This window comes from Alosa alosa, chromosome 17 (genome assembly GCF_017589495.1).
Source record: "Alosa alosa isolate M-15738 ecotype Scorff River chromosome 17, AALO_Geno_1.1, whole genome shotgun sequence".
Lineage (NCBI taxonomy): Eukaryota > Metazoa > Chordata > Actinopteri > Clupeiformes > Clupeidae > Alosa > Alosa alosa.
This window is the reverse complement of record NC_063205.1, coordinates 5,900,917-5,920,631: the sequence shown is the minus strand read 5'-3', so window position 1 is coordinate 5,920,631 and position 19,715 is coordinate 5,900,917. Positions and strand designations below refer to the sequence as shown.

The 19,715-nt window shown below is 44.8% G+C and overlaps 1 protein-coding gene across 1 annotated transcript in view; it reads left to right on the top strand.

The window, feature by feature from the left end:
* The first annotated feature begins 408 nt into the window (after positions 1–408).
* hmga2 (high mobility group AT-hook 2) overlaps positions 409–19,715 on the top strand; it is a 31,559-nt gene continuing 12,252 nt past the window's right edge. The window contains exons 1-3 of the mRNA XM_048267312.1: positions 409–1,144; positions 3,110–3,196; positions 10,003–10,053. Of these exons, the coding sequence (XP_048123269.1) occupies positions 1,037–1,144; positions 3,110–3,196; positions 10,003–10,053 (246 nt within the window). The 5' untranslated portion in view covers positions 409–1,036. The remainder of the gene's footprint in view (positions 1,145–3,109; positions 3,197–10,002; positions 10,054–19,715) is intronic.

Sequence of the window (19,715 nt, the reverse complement as noted above, 5' to 3'; positions counted from 1 at the left end):
ATAATTCGAGGTATTTTGTGACGTTGTGACTTTGAAGTTCTATCAGAAGGCTAGGTCCTACAATGAAATCAAAACATTTTGATAGTGGTCCACAAAAATGATATGTAATAACTAATGTTGTTTGTGAATTACAATGATAGGCTTACATATTGCATAGCATAATTACGACATTAAGAAAAATATACCAACTGAGACTCTCGGTGAGCTAAAAGAACTCTTTACGAAGGAATATTAACTTTAGAACGCAAGAAGGCGCTTTCGCCTTCTGTCTCTTTAAACTCTCTGGACTGTCGCCAGTTACATGAATGGTGCTGGACACGTGAGTTTGTCTCAATGTGCTCTCTCCTCTTAACGCCGCTGAATTTCTCCTGTTTTCTCTGGCTCTACTCCAAAACCCCAGCTTTTTTGCGCCTTTGGTGCCTCCCCCTCCCCGTGTTATCCACCCACGGGAAAACTGATTTTCTTTCTCCCTCTCTTTTTTTAAATATACCTCATCCTCATTCGGTCAGTCTACTGGTTTCGTATGGACAGCGGAGATGTATTTAAAATAGCAACTTCTTTTTTAAACCAATCCGTGCAAAAATCTTGTCCCCGTGATTCTTGAAGTTCCGCAGCAGACTTGTCGGCGCGTGGATTTGACAGTGCACTGTCACATTTTCTTTGCAAATGAATCGCACTCAGTTGTACAGACGAAACCGAAATTCCAATCGATCACTGGCTTATTTTATTACTAAAGCCACCCCCACTCAGCTCTAAAGAGAAGACATTTTTGTGTGCCAAACACTGAACTGGGCAGCACGTGCTATTCATAATACTTTGAAGGCTCTCCCCATCTTTATTTTTTGTTTTGCGCAACCCTTTTCTTGCAAATACATATTTATTGAGGCCTCTTCATTCTACACTTGAAATCGCCGGTTCTAACTTTAAAGGAACAAAGAACCCCATTTCGTGTTCCGCACCAGGACGACCGGTGTGCAGGAATCAGCCGTGTCTGAAAGTAGAAGGTGCAGGAGATTACAGTTTGGTCCAAGCCACAATGAGTGCCCGCGGTGAGGAAGCCGGCGAAGCTTCAGGATCCCAGGAACAGCCCGCACCGGCTGAGCCTCCGAAGAGAGGACCGGGCAGACCGAGGAAGCCGCCTCAAGTCAGTCTTATGTTTTTGTCTTTCTATTCGACACAACAAGAAATTTAACCACGATTGTTTGTTGTTCTCCAGCTCCGCTCTCATAGTAGCCTACGCGAAAGCCCTTCCCGGTTAGTTTAAGTGAGATAGTATTGTTGCCTGTATTGTAGTTTAAGAAAAAGTTAAGAATGCAATGGATATGTTTGCCTGTATATTGTTCAACAGTGCATGGGCTCTGTACGCTGCGGCTGCACACTTCAAACATACAATCATATATCATTATGCTATAGCTTAATTTATGCGCACAGTCCTGTTGTTACCATTGCGCTTGGTGATAAACCCCTGGATCATTTAGAACAAGAATGCTTAGGTAATTATTTCACATCAGTGTCTATACACATTAATTAAAATAAAAGTGCTTTTCCTTTTCTGTAATTGCAACTTACAATATATATTGTGTGTTAATTTTTAAAGTTAGTTCTCGGAAATTCCAATATAGGCTATAGTCAGGCTACATATTTTTAATCAGTTTGCACAACCGTGTATTCGGTGAGCATGCTGCGACTTCTGTTTGGTTTTGCAGTTGGACCGTGCATAGGCTACGCTGTACCCCGGTCAGCTAGGCTATTGTATAGTATTATAATCTGTAGGATAATTGGGTTGATTGCGATTTTCATGTGACCGCGATGCATGAACATATTACTGTGTCAGAAGTTATTGCTCCCACTCTTTTAACATCGTAGTCGCTTGTTTACATGTCCACAGCCACTGTTTCCAGCAGTATATCGTCATGACCACATCCTTTTCACAAGAGTTTTTTTTAATGTTAGTCATTGTGTGAAGAACATCAAACAATTAAATGAACTTAGACATTTCGATACGTGTTTCTTTGAAATGTTGATTGCTTCTTTACATGACTCGCCTGTTGGATTGTAGTGAAATAGGCCTACTCCAGCTGGAAGGGGAATATTCCTATTTAATTATACTATACCACTAAACATGTATTTTGGTGCGTGAAAGTTTTCAATGTCTACATAAATCATTGATTTAATCTATTGGACAAACCCGTGCATTGTAACGTGTATGCAAGTTTGACTAGACGTAGGCTAATTTAGGCTAAATATTCCTTTAGTACAAAAAATACAACAATCCATAGAGGGCCTTTACTGAATCTTAAGTAGGCTACTATCACGTGATTCTCATTCTGGTATTGCAATATGTAACAATATATTAATAAAGCCTTTTAAGGGCAACAACTAGGATCTACAGCATGTTTTAAGTTTTAATTACCAGAAGAGAACCATATTATTTTAGACAATATCACAACATCCCCACAACCCCCCCTGTGTCTGAACAGATGTTATCAGATGAGTTTGGGTTCAAAGTGGTTGCTACCAGGAGTGCAATGATTCGCTGATGCTGTCCTACTTGTTCATAATATGAGTGCATATGCACTCAAACATGAATAGGCACACACGTACGCACACAAACATGAGCATGCACACACATACATGCAACCACAAACTAATAGCCCCCCACACACACACACACACACACACACCAGTGTTTCCCACAGAATTGAATTCCATTTGTGGTGGTTGGTTTGCAGAATTAACTTGAATACAACAGTATTCAAGAATCAAGAGAAACAAATTAGCACAGCATGGTTATGATGCTAACCAGATTTAAGCACAATTTAGTACAACCTGGAAAATCATTGTGTTTGTGGTCATTGTTGATAATGTGGTGGGCCGCCACAAATAAGTCAATGTATGGGAAACACTGCACACACACACCACACACACACACCACCTTTGCCCCTCTTTTGGTCTTGACTCACAGCGCACCAAGCAAATAAAAGGCTACCATTAAATGAGTACATTGTGGAAAGGGACCTTGTCTTTTCTGCATGGGTTGGGGGGGGGCAGTGGGCCATAGCATTGTTTCCTGTCCTCATCGCCTGCGTTCACCTCCTCTTCTCCTCAGGAGCCCACAGGCGAGCCTGTCCCCAAAAGACCAAGGGGGCGCCCTAAAGGCAGCAAGAACAAGGGCCCCTCCAAGGCAGCACAGAAGGTGAGAACCAGCCAGAGACAGGCGTCTGGTCTCTACACCTCACTACACTTCCACCTAATTCCCAACCAGCTGGACACACACACACACACACACACACACACACACACACACACACACACACACACCCTAGGTGTTTCAGACCACCTAGATCTTAAGATCCCACGTGTTGAACTGCGCAGTGGTTTGAAATGACGTCTGGTTTCATAATACTAGTTACGCCTATAGAGGACTCACTCATGCGTGGCATTGAAGACCAGAAAAGTGCAATTGCTTTGCTGTTTTTAAAGCAGGGGGAACCACTGACCATTTTTTGACCATTCAAAATTTCAAAGTGAGACAGAGGTGTGAGGAGAACGTTAACAAGCAGAATGTCTTTGCGCACTGTGGTGTGGGAACTGCCTTCCTGATATCTTAATTACAAACCATGGACGTTGCGCTTGTGAATGACCAGCATATGAAACAGTCCAAACCACAGTGGGCTGAGGCCATGGCTGCATGTTTCAGCACAGTTGTAAACACTCTAGTCCCACAACGGGGCTGAGCACACCTAACAGTGCTGGGTCTAAACACACACTGAAGCACACACTGTTAAACATTTCCTGTAAAAACTAAAGTAAGTTCCTGGCAGTTATTGGCCAGTAACATAGTGTCGTTCTTTTCTAGAATTTTATCAGCATAGTATGCATGGTAACAAGAAGAAAAAATAGTATTACATTATTTCAAGTATATTACCAGAAGAAAGTCACCAGTACTACTATAGTAGTAGTTGTCTGTTTTTGAATATACACCAGGAATAAGTCTACCATAACAACAAAACAACAACAAAACAGCTGTTTCTGTTCCAAATCAATCTATAAAGCAATTGCCCAGTACATTACAGTACTGTTGCTTTAGACCCAAGTTACTAACACCTAAAGTACAAATAAGGCTACTGTAATAAACAGAAGTACTAAAATGCTTGGACCTCCAACCACTAGACCTCCCCGTGGTATTCTGTGAGTGCACTCTGCTCAGCGACACTGCCCAGTGTAGTGCAGTCTTGGGATTTACAACACAACAAATGCCCAAACGAGTCTTGAACAGTGTCATTGTACAGAAAGCAGAACTGCTTTGGAAGTGAGTTCCTGGCAGTTATTGGCCACATTTTTACCATTCAGCTAGATGTCTCACACTTTTAGTGATTTTCCATTCACTGGTTCACTTTAAGAATAACCACACCCATCAAAATGTATTTGTTTAATGAAATACTTTGGTACAACATGATCAGGGCTGTCCCTAACAGTGGTGGAGCTCAAGGTCAGATTTTACTTAGGAGACTCATGATGGAGACTCGTGATGACGTCACTTACATGTACCACAATAGTCATTGCTCAGCAAATGAAATCCACCCATTGCTCACCAAATGAAATCCATCCACCCATTTAGCTGATGTATCATAGCAAAAAGAGAGGAACAGATTATGGCCCAACTTCAGACAAGGAGAGGCCTACTGCAACAGTGTTTTAGTTATGTTAGAATGGCAAGAACATGGATGCCACCGTTTCACTGATACAGAGCCTGACTAGTTCAAACTGATATGTGCTGCCCAACTTGAGCATGGACTCACACTGTGTGTGTATGTGCAAAACCTATTTATTGCAGCGCACTAGATGTAGACATATCCTTAGTCAGTAGATGCTCCATAGCCATCTATAACCATCAAGAGGCAGGCTAATGATAGACTGACAGAAAGTAGCTAACATTAGCTTCTAAGGATGCAACACATATTAGCCTTGGCTGTGTAAAAACGTAGCCTATCAGCTCACTTGGGACAGAGGTGATATTACATCCCTTTAATTGTTGATTTGAGAGAATCTCTGTAGTTTCTCTCTGCTATCTAGCACTCCGTAGTCTTGCCACATGTATAAGCTGACATGTTTATGAAGGTGTAAGCCATGACCTGCACCCCTCTGGACCAAACCACAACAAGTCACAGATTTGATTAGTCCGGTCAATTGCTAGAATGTTATTAGTGAACCCCTCAAAGTCTCCTCAGAAGGGGTAGTATGTACAATTGCACATGCAACAGTGGCTTCTGGGCGGTGCTAGTCTATAGTCGCAGTGAGGAACATCTGGAAAATGAAAAAGTATTTATTTGTGGGTATATCCATTCTGTCCAATGTGTTTGTGATTGGCATTGGAGCACACCAGACAGCTTGTCCTGCCATAGTCCTGTTAGGAATAAATCCTGTTCCATTATTTGTCAGAATCAGTTGTATGATCTGCAATAATACTTTAATGCACTTTATTAAATAAAATAGATGGCTAAGTTCATAAACTGAAATATAAGCACTGGAGCTTCTTTGGGGCGTAAATTCTACATATCCTACATTTACAAACTCAATGGTGCCTGATCATCCATATGTCTTCATGTACTGTTCATATAAGCTCATTTAAAGCCATATGAGGGATTAAAGATGCCTGTTTTACATTGATTAATCAGACATATAGCTCTGTGCACATCAGTTTAAATGGTCACAATTCAGAGCGCAGAGCAGAGAAAGTTTTGACTTGAATTGTTCTTTTTCGGCTTTTCAGTCTCAATTCAAGTCAACGTTTAAAGCATTACAAATTCCAATGTCCAGAAAGGCTTGCGCCTCTAGAACACACTTTTAACAGTAAAGGTTCTATTCCATAATGCAGTTGTATGACACATAGTACTATGCAGCACATCAGTTCTACAATAAAATACTGTTTCATTAATATATACAAATTTCCCGCCATGTAATTGTGATTCACAGTAATGCTCTGCAGAACAGGCCTTCATACAAATTGCTAACAGTGCACATACAGTCTTGGAAAATCTCTCTCTCTCTCTCTCTCTCTCTCTCTCTCTCTCTCTCTCTCTCTCTCTCTCTCACACACACACACACACACACACACACAAATACACTTCAAGCACACACACAGTGCTTATAAGTAATTTCAGTGTGTATAGTCTGGGTTGTCATGTTCTCCTCCATGCTGGCACATCCATGCAAACGGAGCTAATTGCGAGTCTGTAACACATAATCTTCATTGCTTCCCAACACATAGCTCACCTTACATTTCTGCAGCAGACATTCATGTCAGGGCCACCAATGGTGTGTTTCTGTGGAAAACACACCATTGTTGAAAAAACCCCCCCCTGTAAAGCCTTATCAAGGGGAATGTGTGTTGATGAATTCCACCGAGGAGAGCAGTGTAGTGAGCTAATTTTTCCACTCGCATGCACTGGTTCGTGTGGGACGTTCCCCCTGACATCCACTACAATCTTTGGTTTAAAGTCTTACAGCTTGACTTAGCCTAAGCCATCAAGGGAAAGTTTGGATGTCTTCATTTATTTTGGGGATTCAGCTGTGTGAAGGGCTCGATGACAGCAAAGTTAGGACTCTTCCGCATTAAGGTACCACTGTAAACATTCTGGGGTTACTTTGAAAACTGAACCACTCTGCTGCCAGAGTAAGCCTGTTTCGTCTCATTTGGCATTGTTATGATAAACAGACGAGATATAAATCTCCAAAGATGAAAGGAGACAGAATTGTGAAGGCGCCTCACTATGAAAACTTTTCACAAGGTTTGCGCACCCTCCCAAAATCCATCACTCTCCCTGCCTATTAGTGCTCTATGATTGAGGGTATTTGCTGCCCCTAAAAGAAAACGTTTCCCTTAAGAGAACAGTTGGGCATACATCCCCTCACACAGATTCAGTTTGGAACATGCTGTGATGAATGATGTCATTCTCCAGTGACCACGGTATTCCCATTGTTAAGAAATTGTCTGCAAGTGAGCTGATTAAGTATGCCATTGCACAGCAATTAGCAAATGTAGAATAATCTCTCTGCAGAAAATCTGAAATTGCCCCATTTTTTGACATTGAGCATGGGTTTCATGTCAAAGTTATTTTGAGACATTTACATGGATTTTTTTTGTGTAAACCTCTTTAAGACCTAAACCCTCAAAGTTCTACTTGATTTTATAAATTAGCATTTTGAGAAAATAAGAGAAAGTGCAAGTTTTACACAGAAGGGGCTATGAACACACCCCCAAGAGTTTATGTGTCTTCAAATGCCTCATTTAAAAGGATGGTATCTTTAAACCACTGGTAACTTTTTCCAGTCTATGGTTGCCACTCATTTGCCATAAATAGTAATACCGTTGTGGATGGACAAGTGCAAGTGCACCCACCATCTCGGCTTGATTTGGACTGAAAAACACCATTGGCTTCAATCAAATAATTGTATAACAACCATACTATTGTAAATTGATATTTTTGTGTAATTTTATCTGCAGTAGCTGTAAAATGTTCCAGTTTTCCAAATACCCTTTATATAGCTTTCATCAGCAGTTGCTTTGCCTCAGAGACATGTGCAGGGCTATCTTGGACCAATATAATGAAGAAGACCTTGGCGGCAGTTATTGGAGTGTATAACAGTGCCAAGCCCAGTCACTGATCATCTGCTCAATAAATTTGCGCTAATGACACACTAGAATATTTTCCGAGGATCAGTCATTGTTGCAACTTGATACAATAGACCAAGGAGCTAATTTTAAACCCTCCTTCCTAAAGCTTAGTCTGGCATGCTGCTCTCATTCTCCAGTAATGGCCAGTGGCCTTGTCTTCTCTCTCTCTCTCCCTCTCTTTCTTTCTCTATCCCTCTCTCCGTCACACGTGCCAATGTGTCCTCATGTCACAGGGCAAGAGTTGAGTGCACGCTATGATGGCACCGGATCCGCCCATCCTGTGCCACGTCAGCGCCAGACGTGAGCCCTAGTCGGGTGTTTTCTGGACAGAGATCCCCTTAAAGCCAACAGCACACTCAGCTCTGCTGTAGAGAGCCAGTCACCGCACCAAACGAGACATGCTAACACAGCCATGATTAATTTAGCGAGGTGTAGGCTTACACCACCATTTAATCTCCTGATTAAAAATGCAGTGTCCCAAACAGACAGGTTCACAGACAGCACAGATTGGGTGATTGGGACGGAGGGGGGTGCGGGGGGGGGGGGTGTGGTGTAGTGACCACATGGGGGTGGGTGGAGTGTTCTGCTGCCCCCCAAATACCATTTTATTTTAACCCGCAATGCAGAGTGATTAGCAGGGACTTAAGCGCCAGGCATGTGCTAACAAAGTGTGCGGCCCTCAGGTATGAATGAACTGTTGGAGCGGTTCGGTGGGCAGGCACCCCGAGGTTTGTGTTTCCAACAGCTGGAGGACATATATCCATTCACTGGCCTCAAATTGTTACGTGTTTAAGGACCAGAGTGGCTGACGGCTGAATCTCAGTGGTCAGCCGAGCGGAGAGTGGACGTGGCGGGGATGAGCCCTGAGATTTCTCCCCGAGCTCCGATGCCTCTCTGCCCTCGGCGCTCCCATGGCACACGGGCTTATGTTTCTCCACTCGCTCCGAATTTGCCGAGGGCTTGGATGGAGCGTCCTTGGGGTATTTAAAACAAACTGTGCTTGTTGGGAGAGCCGTAACGTGAGACTCAACAATGCGTGCGCGCTTAGCCAGGCCAGGCATGCAGGGCCCTACAGGGCAGAACACATCAGACAACGCATACATCTCTCCTTTCTCTCACTCAGTCTCTTTTTTTCTGTCTCTGCCCATGTCTCTCTGTCGCTCTCTCCCTCTCTCTTTCCCTCTCTCTCTCTCCCTCTCTCTCCCTCTCTCTCTCTCTCTCCCTTTCTTTTGTTGGGTGATGGGAGTTTAAAAAAAAGAAGCTCTGAGGGTATCTCTTGTGTCTGTCTGCAAGCACACCATGGGAATAAGGGTGGAATGTACAAAATGTGCATTACCTCTGCAGACTGTTGTCGAAGCGGTCTGATAGAAAGGTCAACACATATTGGCTTTCAGTGGGATTGTTGAACTGTTGTAGCTTTCAGTGGGATTGTTTAACTATTGTAACTGAAGGTTTACGCTCGTAAGGACACGCACATGTTCCCAAACAATTACAGCCACTACCCTACTTATGCCGCTAACCTAACAGAGACTGCAGATTTGACTTTACCCTCAGCAATGGTGTGAGTTTTTCAGGTTTTGGTGGGTTTTTTAACAGACATCTTAAGAAGGACTGTGGCGAACCTACCTGACCGTTGTGTTCCCTTTGATACTTGCCTGCAGAAGTTAATTTGCAAAATTCATCAGGATTGGGCAGGGTTTCACTGCCCCCATTCCCCTTGCCACCCTTTCGCCAGAAGAGCACTTAATATCTAAAGAATTATTGAGACGCGTCTTGTCATGTTAATCGTCTTTTTCACTGTGCAGGGTTGAGCTGCTTCTTATAGCGCTGCACAGATCCACCCACAGGGCTTGGCAGTCTTACTACCAACAACTGTCAAGTTGAAGGAGTAACGTTTTCTCAAGGTTTACTGTATCTCAGAGAATATCCCTTTACCAGAGACTACCTCATCTGTATCCTTCTAAGATAGTCAGGAGCAGCACATCAGTTTGCACAATGTAGTCAATGAGTCAAAAATAGGCAACACCACCCTAGACAGTTACTTTATTGGGGAGGCTATGAATGAGCAGTGGTGGCTGGTCTTTCCAAAGACCCCAACCATAGGATACTGATCCTAGAACTGTCCATCTCGGTCCTCATTGGTCCACTGGGCATACTGATTGTGGCCCACTCATTTGCACTTGAATGGCATAAAATTCCACTGGTGCAATATGACTCCTCCCTCAGTGTAAAATGGGGGAGCTTCTTGTCCTTGGCTAGATCCAGGGTGTCACACAGAGAAGGGGCTGCATATTGATCAGTGTCCACTTTTGATCCCTTCACAGAAAGCTGAGGCCACAGGTGAAAAGAGACCCAGAGGCCGACCCAGGAAATGGGTGAGTAACTTTCGTGATTTCTTTTCCTTTTTATTCAGTTTGTACCCACATAAGACCACACACACACATACACACACACACGACACACACACGACACACACACACACACACACACACACCACGACACACACACACACACACATACACATACACACACACACACACACACACACACACACACACACACACACACACACACACACACACACACACACACACACACACACACACACACACACACACACACACACACACGACACACACACACACACACACACACCGACACACACACATACACACACACAAAGTGACACCATAAAGTTCAAGTGTGCACCCCATACATAATGTGAGACAAATTTGTTCCACTTGAGAAAAGGCAGTTTACTGTCCTTTTATGAATGAATGTGTGGCGGTTAGAGTCTCTGCTCAGCCCAAGCTGAGTGAATGAGGAGCGTGTTACCACAAACACATTCACAGTGCTATCATTGCTCTTAATTATATTTTTTGCACTCATGCCCACTTCCTACTTAGTTTCACTGATAGCTTCTTGCCGATGTATATTTAAGGGGGATTTGGGTAAATGTTCATGTTATTAGCGAAAGAAAATGTTTATACTCCACATTGACCACAGGAATACTTAAATAATCAGACAGCTCAGACAGCTTGAAATTCTCTGTGTTTATCAGGTCATAAGTGACATACTTGATTCATAGTCGGACGAAAAGCTGCAGGCTGTTAAAAGTGCCACCAGGAGCCCAGCTGTAATATAGTGGGAGCTTGAACTCTCTCTGACATATGAGCTTCATTTCCTTAAGGATTCCTTTTACCTACAAATGAACAGAAGCCACTGAACTTCTGTTCACTTTGAAAGGTGTATTTGTTTTGTGTGTGTGTGTGTGTGTGTGTGTGTGTGCGTGTGTGTGTGACTAGAAGGGACTGAAGGAAGTTAGTGGAAGGTTTCAGTGTCATATACACTTAAAATATGTGTAAACAGTGTCATTATATCTGTCATTCACTGTGATTCAATCCAGCCATCAACCATTCACATACTGGGAATGACATATTGCAGTTATTCAGAGTACTATGTTAAACAAACTGGTAGTAATACAGCCATCAAGTCATAACAAAATTCTACCAGTCTTGCTCAATCTATTTGACGGCAATTTTTCTTTTCTTGTGATGTGTGAATGCAGTTTTCATTAGGTGGCCTCTCGGGAGTCATCTCAGACCATAATTTGCTCCAGCTCTCACACTGTCTCTGTCTCCTTTGAATGAACTGCAGAGCGCTCGGCTACATTCATAATTTCCCTTTGTGTTGCCAGCATGCATGAGCACTGTGTTACTCATCAAAGGCACTATATACATCCCCGTGATTCCCCTAGTGCTGGAATGGTGAATGGAGGTGAATAAGCCAGACCGCGAGTGAGACAGACTTGAGTGAGCAACCTCAATTCAGCAATGTCTGCCAACATGATCTAGAGCCGCGGCCATTTTCTCTGAAAAGGTCCTGCTTTAACGTGCTATATGGAGCCACTGAACCCTTTGACTGAACTGATAAAGGAGTTCAATTTATTGCAGCGTTTCCTTTGTACTGGTGCCCGGCGACTCTCGGCAGCCCTTTCATGGTGTCCGTCTCCTGCAGGTACACACACCTTCGCACCACATCGCCCACGCACTCCCAGTCGCCCACACACTCCTGTCGCTGGCACACTGCCCATGTGACTGTAAAGCACATAGCAAACAGACTGCTGTAAGCGCTCGCTCTCTCTCTCTCTCTCTCTCTCTCTGTCTCTCTCTTTCTCCTGACCCTGTACCTGGGCCATAATGTGGATCTGCCCTCATGTTTCTCACAAGGTAATGAAAACCCAATAGCATTTGCTCTTTAGACAGCAACCCATGCAGGCTCCTGAGACTTAATGTGGGTTCTGTAAAGACCATATTGATTGACTCTGTTGGTTGGCTCTCCGGCTGCAGCGCTGTGGATCTAAGGTTAACTAGGGCTCTGAAAGGGCACAAGTTGCTCTTTGAGAACCTTTCCTTAGCAGAAACCTCTGTGAGAATGCTATGAATGGCATGGAACAGTGACATATTACAAGACAAGGGTGTGTTAATTTGCTGAACTTTCTCTGGTGTGCGCGCTTTGAAGAACAACATCCATTCAGCCAAAGTGACCCGCGTGAAGTGGTAACTGAGTCAATGAAATGCGTCAACACGCAGCTCAGAGAGAAATGTGACCCTCGGAGGATGAGGGGGGATCCTCATTAGGAAATCCTGCTCACCTTCCCAGAACAGGGCCCGCGATTGACGCACTGCACTCTGTCTATCTCAGGGCCGTGATACGCACACTGCACCAGCCATTAGCTCACAGAGGGCGGTCAGGGCCAGAGGACTGACTTTGTTTCGCTGTTTTTTTTTTTTTTTTTTTTTTATGAATGGACTGAGCGCAAGCGTGTCTTTCCACGGGCCGTCCGCATGTATGGCCCACTTTGTGTGGCTTTGAAAGGCCGGGTTATGATCTGTTTGGTAGCTTTAGTGTGTCACAGATGAATTGGCATGGCCCTGAGGTCTCCCTAGCCACACGGCTGCTCCAGGCATACAGGGTGGACTTGTCAGGGGTCTGGACATTCTAGCCGTGGATAAACAAGTCAGCTTTCTTCATTCAGCTACCGCTCGCCCTCCTGCAACTAATTATAGCATATCCTTTTTGGCTACAAGGGGCCATTGGAATGTTTTCCTTCACCATGCCCCCCCCCCCCCGCAACGACCACCACCCCCACCCTCAAATGGTTAATAGAAGAAGGTGGCTGTGGCCACCGGCAGGGAAAGAAAGTTGTCTCACCATACCTGACCCTCAGGGAACTCAGAGAGCGTTGGTCTGTGGAGCCTGGCCAGCGGTCTTGAGCGTCTCGATGGAAAATCTCTAAGTGGCTCACAGCGCTGTTTGGTGTTCACCAAAACGTTCCCATCAGGGCTTCCCCCTCTTTTGTTTTGTGTGTGGAATGAAAAGTCAGACGTAATTTGATTTTCTACATTCATTTTGAAAGGTCCAATAAAGGCTCGAGCTATTTTGGAGTTCTAAGTCACATGCTTCCCAAAATGGAACCAACATTCAACATTTGTACTGAACCTATCAAGGAAGCAAATGATGACCACAATGTGATTGGTTGAACGTCTTTCCTCTTTACACCTGAAAAACTAAAACTGAGTAAAAGCTAAACTGAAGCCAGTCAGTTCCACAAAATAACATTAAAACTAAAATTATACACTTCAAACTAATAAAAAAAAAAAAACAAGCTGAAAGACTCAAGTTAATGGAAATGTCAAAGCCTAATAACTGAAAATGAATGGAAATTTCAAAACTAATAACTCTGCTTCTAATATGGCACTTGATGAGTTTAAAAGTTTGGGAATTAGTGGTCTGTGGTAACAATAGAAACAAGCCGAGTTGGAGGCAGTCATTGCAGTGCATGCCTCACCATTCTTCTTACTGATCTGTGGGCGCTAATACATTGCTGAGCAACTGTTTCTAATATGAAACACATCCTGAGTGAAAAGCTCTGGCCATAGAAAATTGGCAACTTTGCAGTTTTCACTGAGTCACTGTCACACTCATGGGAAGTGATCAGATGCAAAAATATTTGTTTACAACTTTTAAAAGATTGAAATGAAAAAAAAAAATCTACAGAGATGTATTTTGTATAGCAGCATTACTCGATGTATAGTAAATTCAGTAGTAAATTGCCACATTTGAATTGTTCTGAAATGTTCACAAGTCTGATGTTGAAGGAAAATACTTGTATCAAAAAAATTCTAATTGGCTGGCAGGTGTCTATTGTCATGTTTTAGACCATAAGGCCTCATATCAGACTATTGAGCTGGATTGCCGCATGCAACTGTTCATGACTAACTATGGAGCTGTATTGGACACCCCTGGAGGATGATCCAGGACCCCCCTGCTGTGTTTTGGCATAATGATCAGGATGAAAAATATTATTTTGATGATAATGATGATGAAAGAGCAAAAAAATATCACCCTGCTCTCCGGGGTCTGTTAATACATGACATACTAACAGAGATCATCGCGTAGCTTGGGCTCCATAAAAGATAACATTACACATAGCTTTTTACTGATGAAAGCTCTGCGCCTTTCTCCTTTGGATCTGTGGTAGGTGCCTAACTGGCCCTGCTGTCCAGAGCCCCCCCCCCCCCCCCCCCCCAGGCTCATTCATGGCTATTCTCCACCCTGCCCACTCTGCACAGGTGTGGAGATGAATGGCTCTCACAGACAGACAGGCTTTCCTGTTGCTCCAGCAAGGATGTGCAGCACTCAGGCTGCCAACTGGCTGCTGTCCACAGGGTTTTATGGGCTTGGTAGCTCTACAGTTATAGAGTGCACAATGTGTGTGAGTGTGTGTGTGTGTGTGTGTGTGTGTGTGTGTGCATGTGTGAGTATGAGTGTATGTGAGAGATGTAGACGCCCTCTTCCCCCAAGACTTGTCAAAACTTCCGCTCCTTCAGTGGTTGATTTCTCACTATGCAGTTCTTATGATTACTTGCTTTAATAAAAATAAATGGGAACTTCAAAGATGATCAGTTTATTTTCTCATGGTGTCTTTCCATAGATAGCATCTAGCCACATGTTGCACCACAGTACGTTTTTGCTGATTCTCACCAGCCAGCCGGTCAGGAGAGTGTGGACCAGTTCTGTGCTGAATGTCTTTTGTCTGATGAGAGGGGTGGGAGTGGGAGAATACAAATCAGCATCTTCTCTCACTCCTTAGGTGGCTTTTTCCATTTCCCGTGGTCGGCTTCTCAGTTACATTTGCTGTACAAAAACCAGACCAGTTGGCCTTGAGCAGCCCAGCTGCTTCTCAGGCAGCAGACCCCCCCCCCCTCACACACACACACACACACACATATACACACACACACACACACACACTCACACACACACACACACACACACACACACACTCACACACACACACACACACACACACGCTCATACACCAACTGGACACGCAACACTTCCGAACCTCTGTGTCCATGCACGGTCAATGAAACGTGAAAAAAAACACATAAACAAGCATATAAACAAACAAAAGCCCAAAACTCCTACTGGGCGTCTGACTAGACTAGACTGACTCAGCTGTAGAGGAAGTGAGTAGATGAATGAGAGAGGTGGCACGGGTGGGAGGAGGAGAGGAAATGCTCACCTCACCTCACGTCTCATCTCCTCACCTTACCTCACCTCTCATCTCCTCACCTCACGTCTCATCTCACCTCACCTCTCATCTCCTCACCTCACCTCACCTCACCTCACCTCTCATCTCCTCACCTCACGTCTCATCTCACCTCACCTCTCATCTCCTCAACTCATGTCTCATCTCACCTCACCTCTCATCTCCTCACCTCACCTCACCTCTCATCTCCTCACCTCACGTCTCATCTCACCTCACCTCTCATCTCCTCACCTCACGTCTCATCTCACCTCATCTCCTCTCCTCTCCTCTCCTCTCATCTCCTCTCCTCTCTTCTCATCTCATCTCCTCCTCCTCTCCTCTCCTCTCCTCTCCTCTCCTCTCATCTCATCTCATCTCATCTCCTCTCCTCTCCTCTCATCTCCTCTCCTCTCCTCTCATCTCCTCTCATCTCATCTCCTCTCCTCTCATCTCCTCTCCTCTCCTCTCTCTCCTCTCTCTCTCCTCTTCTCTCCTCTCCTGTCCTGTATAAATCTCATCTCCTCTCCTCTCCTCTCATCTCCTCTCATCTCCTCTCCTCTCCTCTCCTCTGCTCTCCTCTGCTCTCCCTCATCTCATCTCATCTCATCTCATCTCATCTCATCTCTTCTCATCTCTTCTCATCTCATCTCATCTCATCTCATCTCATCTTTCGTCCTCTTCTCATCCCGTCTCGCTCGCCCCACTCCACTCCGCTCTGCTCGGTGCTGGGCTGTGGCGCTGCTGCTGGTGCTGCTCTTGGCCGGGCGACAGACGCTGTTGACAGGTGGAGAGGAGTGGAATCAGAGCAGGGGCTAACATGAGGAGGAGGTGTGGGGGTGTGGGGTAAGCCTTGCATTTGGGGGTCATCCAACAGTGTGCAAATGGACTGGGGAGACTCGGACAGCTCTCTGCCAGAGTGTGAAATGGTACTTTTTTCTTTTTTCCTTCTTTCTTTCTTTCTTTTTTTCTCTGTTCCCCTCTTCCCTCCCATGATCCCTCTCTCTCTCTCTTCACTGTCTCTCTTACTTCTCTTTGTTTAGAAACGTGTGTGTGTGTAAGGTGGTAGGAGGAAACGTGTGTGTTTGTATGGTGGTAGGAGGATCCCATGATGGGAATTCAGGGTCAAACCCTTTTTATAGTCTCAGCGTGCTTCACTGGCAAAATATTGAACTTGGCCTCCTGGGCTTACTGGGCTGCAGTTTCCCCGCGCCAGAAGAGTTCCTCTCGCAGGCTGTTTGTCGGAGGGTGAATCACCACTGTGTATGTAGCATACCCTGGCTGGGTAGTCTCCACTGGGTTTACTGATGCCCACAAATTGGGGTTGTGCCCAAATGACCATGGTACTTGGTCGTAAAAACGGCACAAACGCAGGTTCTGTCTGTCTCCTTGGAATTTACTTTTTATTTGCATTGAGTGCTCTCCTGCTGCCTTTGCTTTCGAAGTTTCTGAGTTTTCTTCACTAGACATTTTTCATGGAATGTTACAACGAGCTCCAACGTTCTATTAGTGATCAGCGCAGCGACGTGGGCGAGATGGAGAGTGGGGTTGCTGGGGGAGCTGAGGTATGTTGTAACCCTGGGGCTGGGTTTATTTTGTGGCTTGGAGCAGAGTCTTGTCCCTCCCTGGCTGGCTGTGAGGGAGCCTGGACAGCTCTGCCTCATTCCCTGCATTTCAGCCCTTCCCCCTGCTCGGCCTCCCCCCTCCTCTACCCTCTTCCCTCGCTTCCCTCTTACTTTCTTCCTTTCTCTCTTTTTTGTCTCTCTCAAAACGCACACACACACACACACACACACACACACACACACAAGTCTATCCCTCTCCCTCCGACTCTGGCCCGTGAGTCTGAATTCCTGCCAACAGGGGCGTGTGTCCAGGCCGGGACTCCACACACACCAGGAGTTTTCTGGGACCACCTCAACGGATTTCCACTAGTGACCTCTAGAGCCCCCCCCCCCTCCCTCCCTCCCCTCCCCACATGCCTGCCCCCCTCCGTTCCCTCTCATCGCCCCCCCTCCCTCCCTCCCTCCCTCCCTTTCCTGCTGCAGCCTCTGGAAGCGCTTTAATCATTTCACTCTGAGCCAGAGACTAAAACAGCAGTCCCGCTAGGTGCTCCGGAGATGAGGATGTAAAAGGCAATGGAGTTCAGACCCGCAGGAGAGAAAGAGAGAGGGAGGAGAGAGAGAGAGAGAGAGAGAGAGAACACCACTCACCCCTGTGTTGACCCAGGTAAAGAAGGCTCTCGTGTTTGGAAAGATAGAGAGAGAGCGAGAGAGAGAGAGAGAGAGAGAGAGAGAGAACAAAGGAAATAAGTTGTTTCAAAATAAACAGCAACTCTTTTTCCCACTAAAAGAAAAGGTTTTACCAGCAAATGGGTGTGTGTGTGCAAATAGAGAGGTGATGACATTAGATTGCAGAAAATAATATAAAGAAACATATCAATGTAATGCAAAATGAGGAAATGTAAAACTTAGATGTAAATACCAACATTCTAGTTACTGATGTACCAAGATCTATATGGGATGGGTTTTGTTTTTACTTTCTGGTATGATATATTTATGCATGTATAAGAGAACGATAGAAAAAGGAAAAGAGGAGAGAAAGAGGGAGAGAGAGAGGGAGAGAGAGAGAAAGGGATAGAGAGAGAGAGAGAGAGAGAGAGAGAGGGGGAGAGTGTTTGTAAAGCAGGGAAAGGTATGTGACACATGTTATTGATGGTTAGGCCTCCATACAACCCAAGGCCTTTATCCTGCCCTGGCTCCACATGCTCAGTCTCTATTTCCTGTTGAAGGTGAGACAAGGCTGCCGCAGAGAGGCCTGCGATTGTGAACGCTCCCGCGCCCACTTTCAGCACCAGATCTCCAGCACTCCTCTCCTCCCTCACCCACAGCGCAGTGCAGCGCACAAATGCCAGCGTGAATGTGAACCTTCATTGAGATGAAGCAACATACGGAGAAAAAACAAACAAACCCGAAGCATTTTATTAATGTTAGATTATTTGAAAATGGTTGTATTTTTTTTTTTTTTAAATCTTAAAAATAGCCTACAACTTCCATGAACATGCTGAGGAATTCTAGACGGTGAACTTTTTCATGGCCCTGTGCCCTCAAGAAGAATGACATTGGAGGGAAGTGGGGTCATCACAGATATGTAGAAACACACTCGAGGTTTGTGTTCAATTTCATACTGTCTTGGGGAGTGGGGGAGGCTCTGAAGCTGAGGCTTTTCTCTCCCCTTCCCCAAACGGACACAGAGACACACTTGCATGAGGTCTGTCAATTTGCCACAGTTAACGACCGTGATTAATGTGTGGAAAGATCAAGTCCACATTCATTACATTTCTGTTAGTTCAGAGACGGGAAAGGAAAGCAATCAGGCAAACAAAGCAGAACCCTCTCCAAATAGAAAGATGCCTTCTGGACGGGAGGCTTGTATCAACCAACAATGTGCAAAAAGAAAAACAAGCTGGGCTCTGTTGATTCCCATGTCCGTGCTTTTTGACATTCCAGAGTGCGAAATGCAGGAGTACCATATGAGAATGTGCTCATTTTGGATGCAGAAGTACCATATGAGAATGTGCTCATTTTGGATGCCAGAACATGTATCACTTTTATTGTGTGCACGAATAAGCCAAAATATGCTGCGAGTCCGTACATACAGGCTTGTCAGTGTACGTGCACTGAAAACAGCCCCCACCCCCACCCCCTCCAGCTTTGCAGGCTGCAATTCTTTCAAATTTGTCAAAAATAAGTACTTGTGTTTGCGTCAATACAGTATTTCTGCCAACCCCACAGAGACATAGGAGGTGTTCTGGACAGTTTAATGCATTACGTTGACATGATGGCGCTTATTAAAGGCTGCTTATCATGTGTTGAACTGTCTGCATGTATTTCTGTGTGTACTTCCCATGTGTGAAACACCAGCTGTGAAATCTACATCAGATGTGTCAGATTCTGTGCAACATTCAAAAAGATTTCCCCCCTTTTCAAAACTGGACTTTGACAGGACATCGGCTTTCACCACTGTCAAGTTGGGAAAGAATAGCCAAGCTTTCGGTAAGAGAAATCAGAACTGTAAATGTAAAAGTCAATCCCTGAAACATCCCTCTAAAGACACAAAGTTATTGACAGACTGCCCCATAAAGACACAAGCAACCCTTCAAGACCGCGTAACCCCTCAAGACCGCGTAAAAGAGAAAACTCCCAACTGGAAAGTTGCGTGGAGCAAAACTAAAACCTGAATTATTGCACAGCAAGCGCCCCTCCCCTTTTTATCCTCTCTCCTTTGAGAAACTCTGGGAACTGATTTCACTTCAAACAGCAGAGGCTTCCAAACAGAGCAGATCCAATTTGTCTGCGCCTTTCTCTCCTTCCAGAACAACCCCCGAAAACCTCCGAACAAAAGGCTGCTTGTCCTGCCAGGAATTTTCCACATTCCCACATT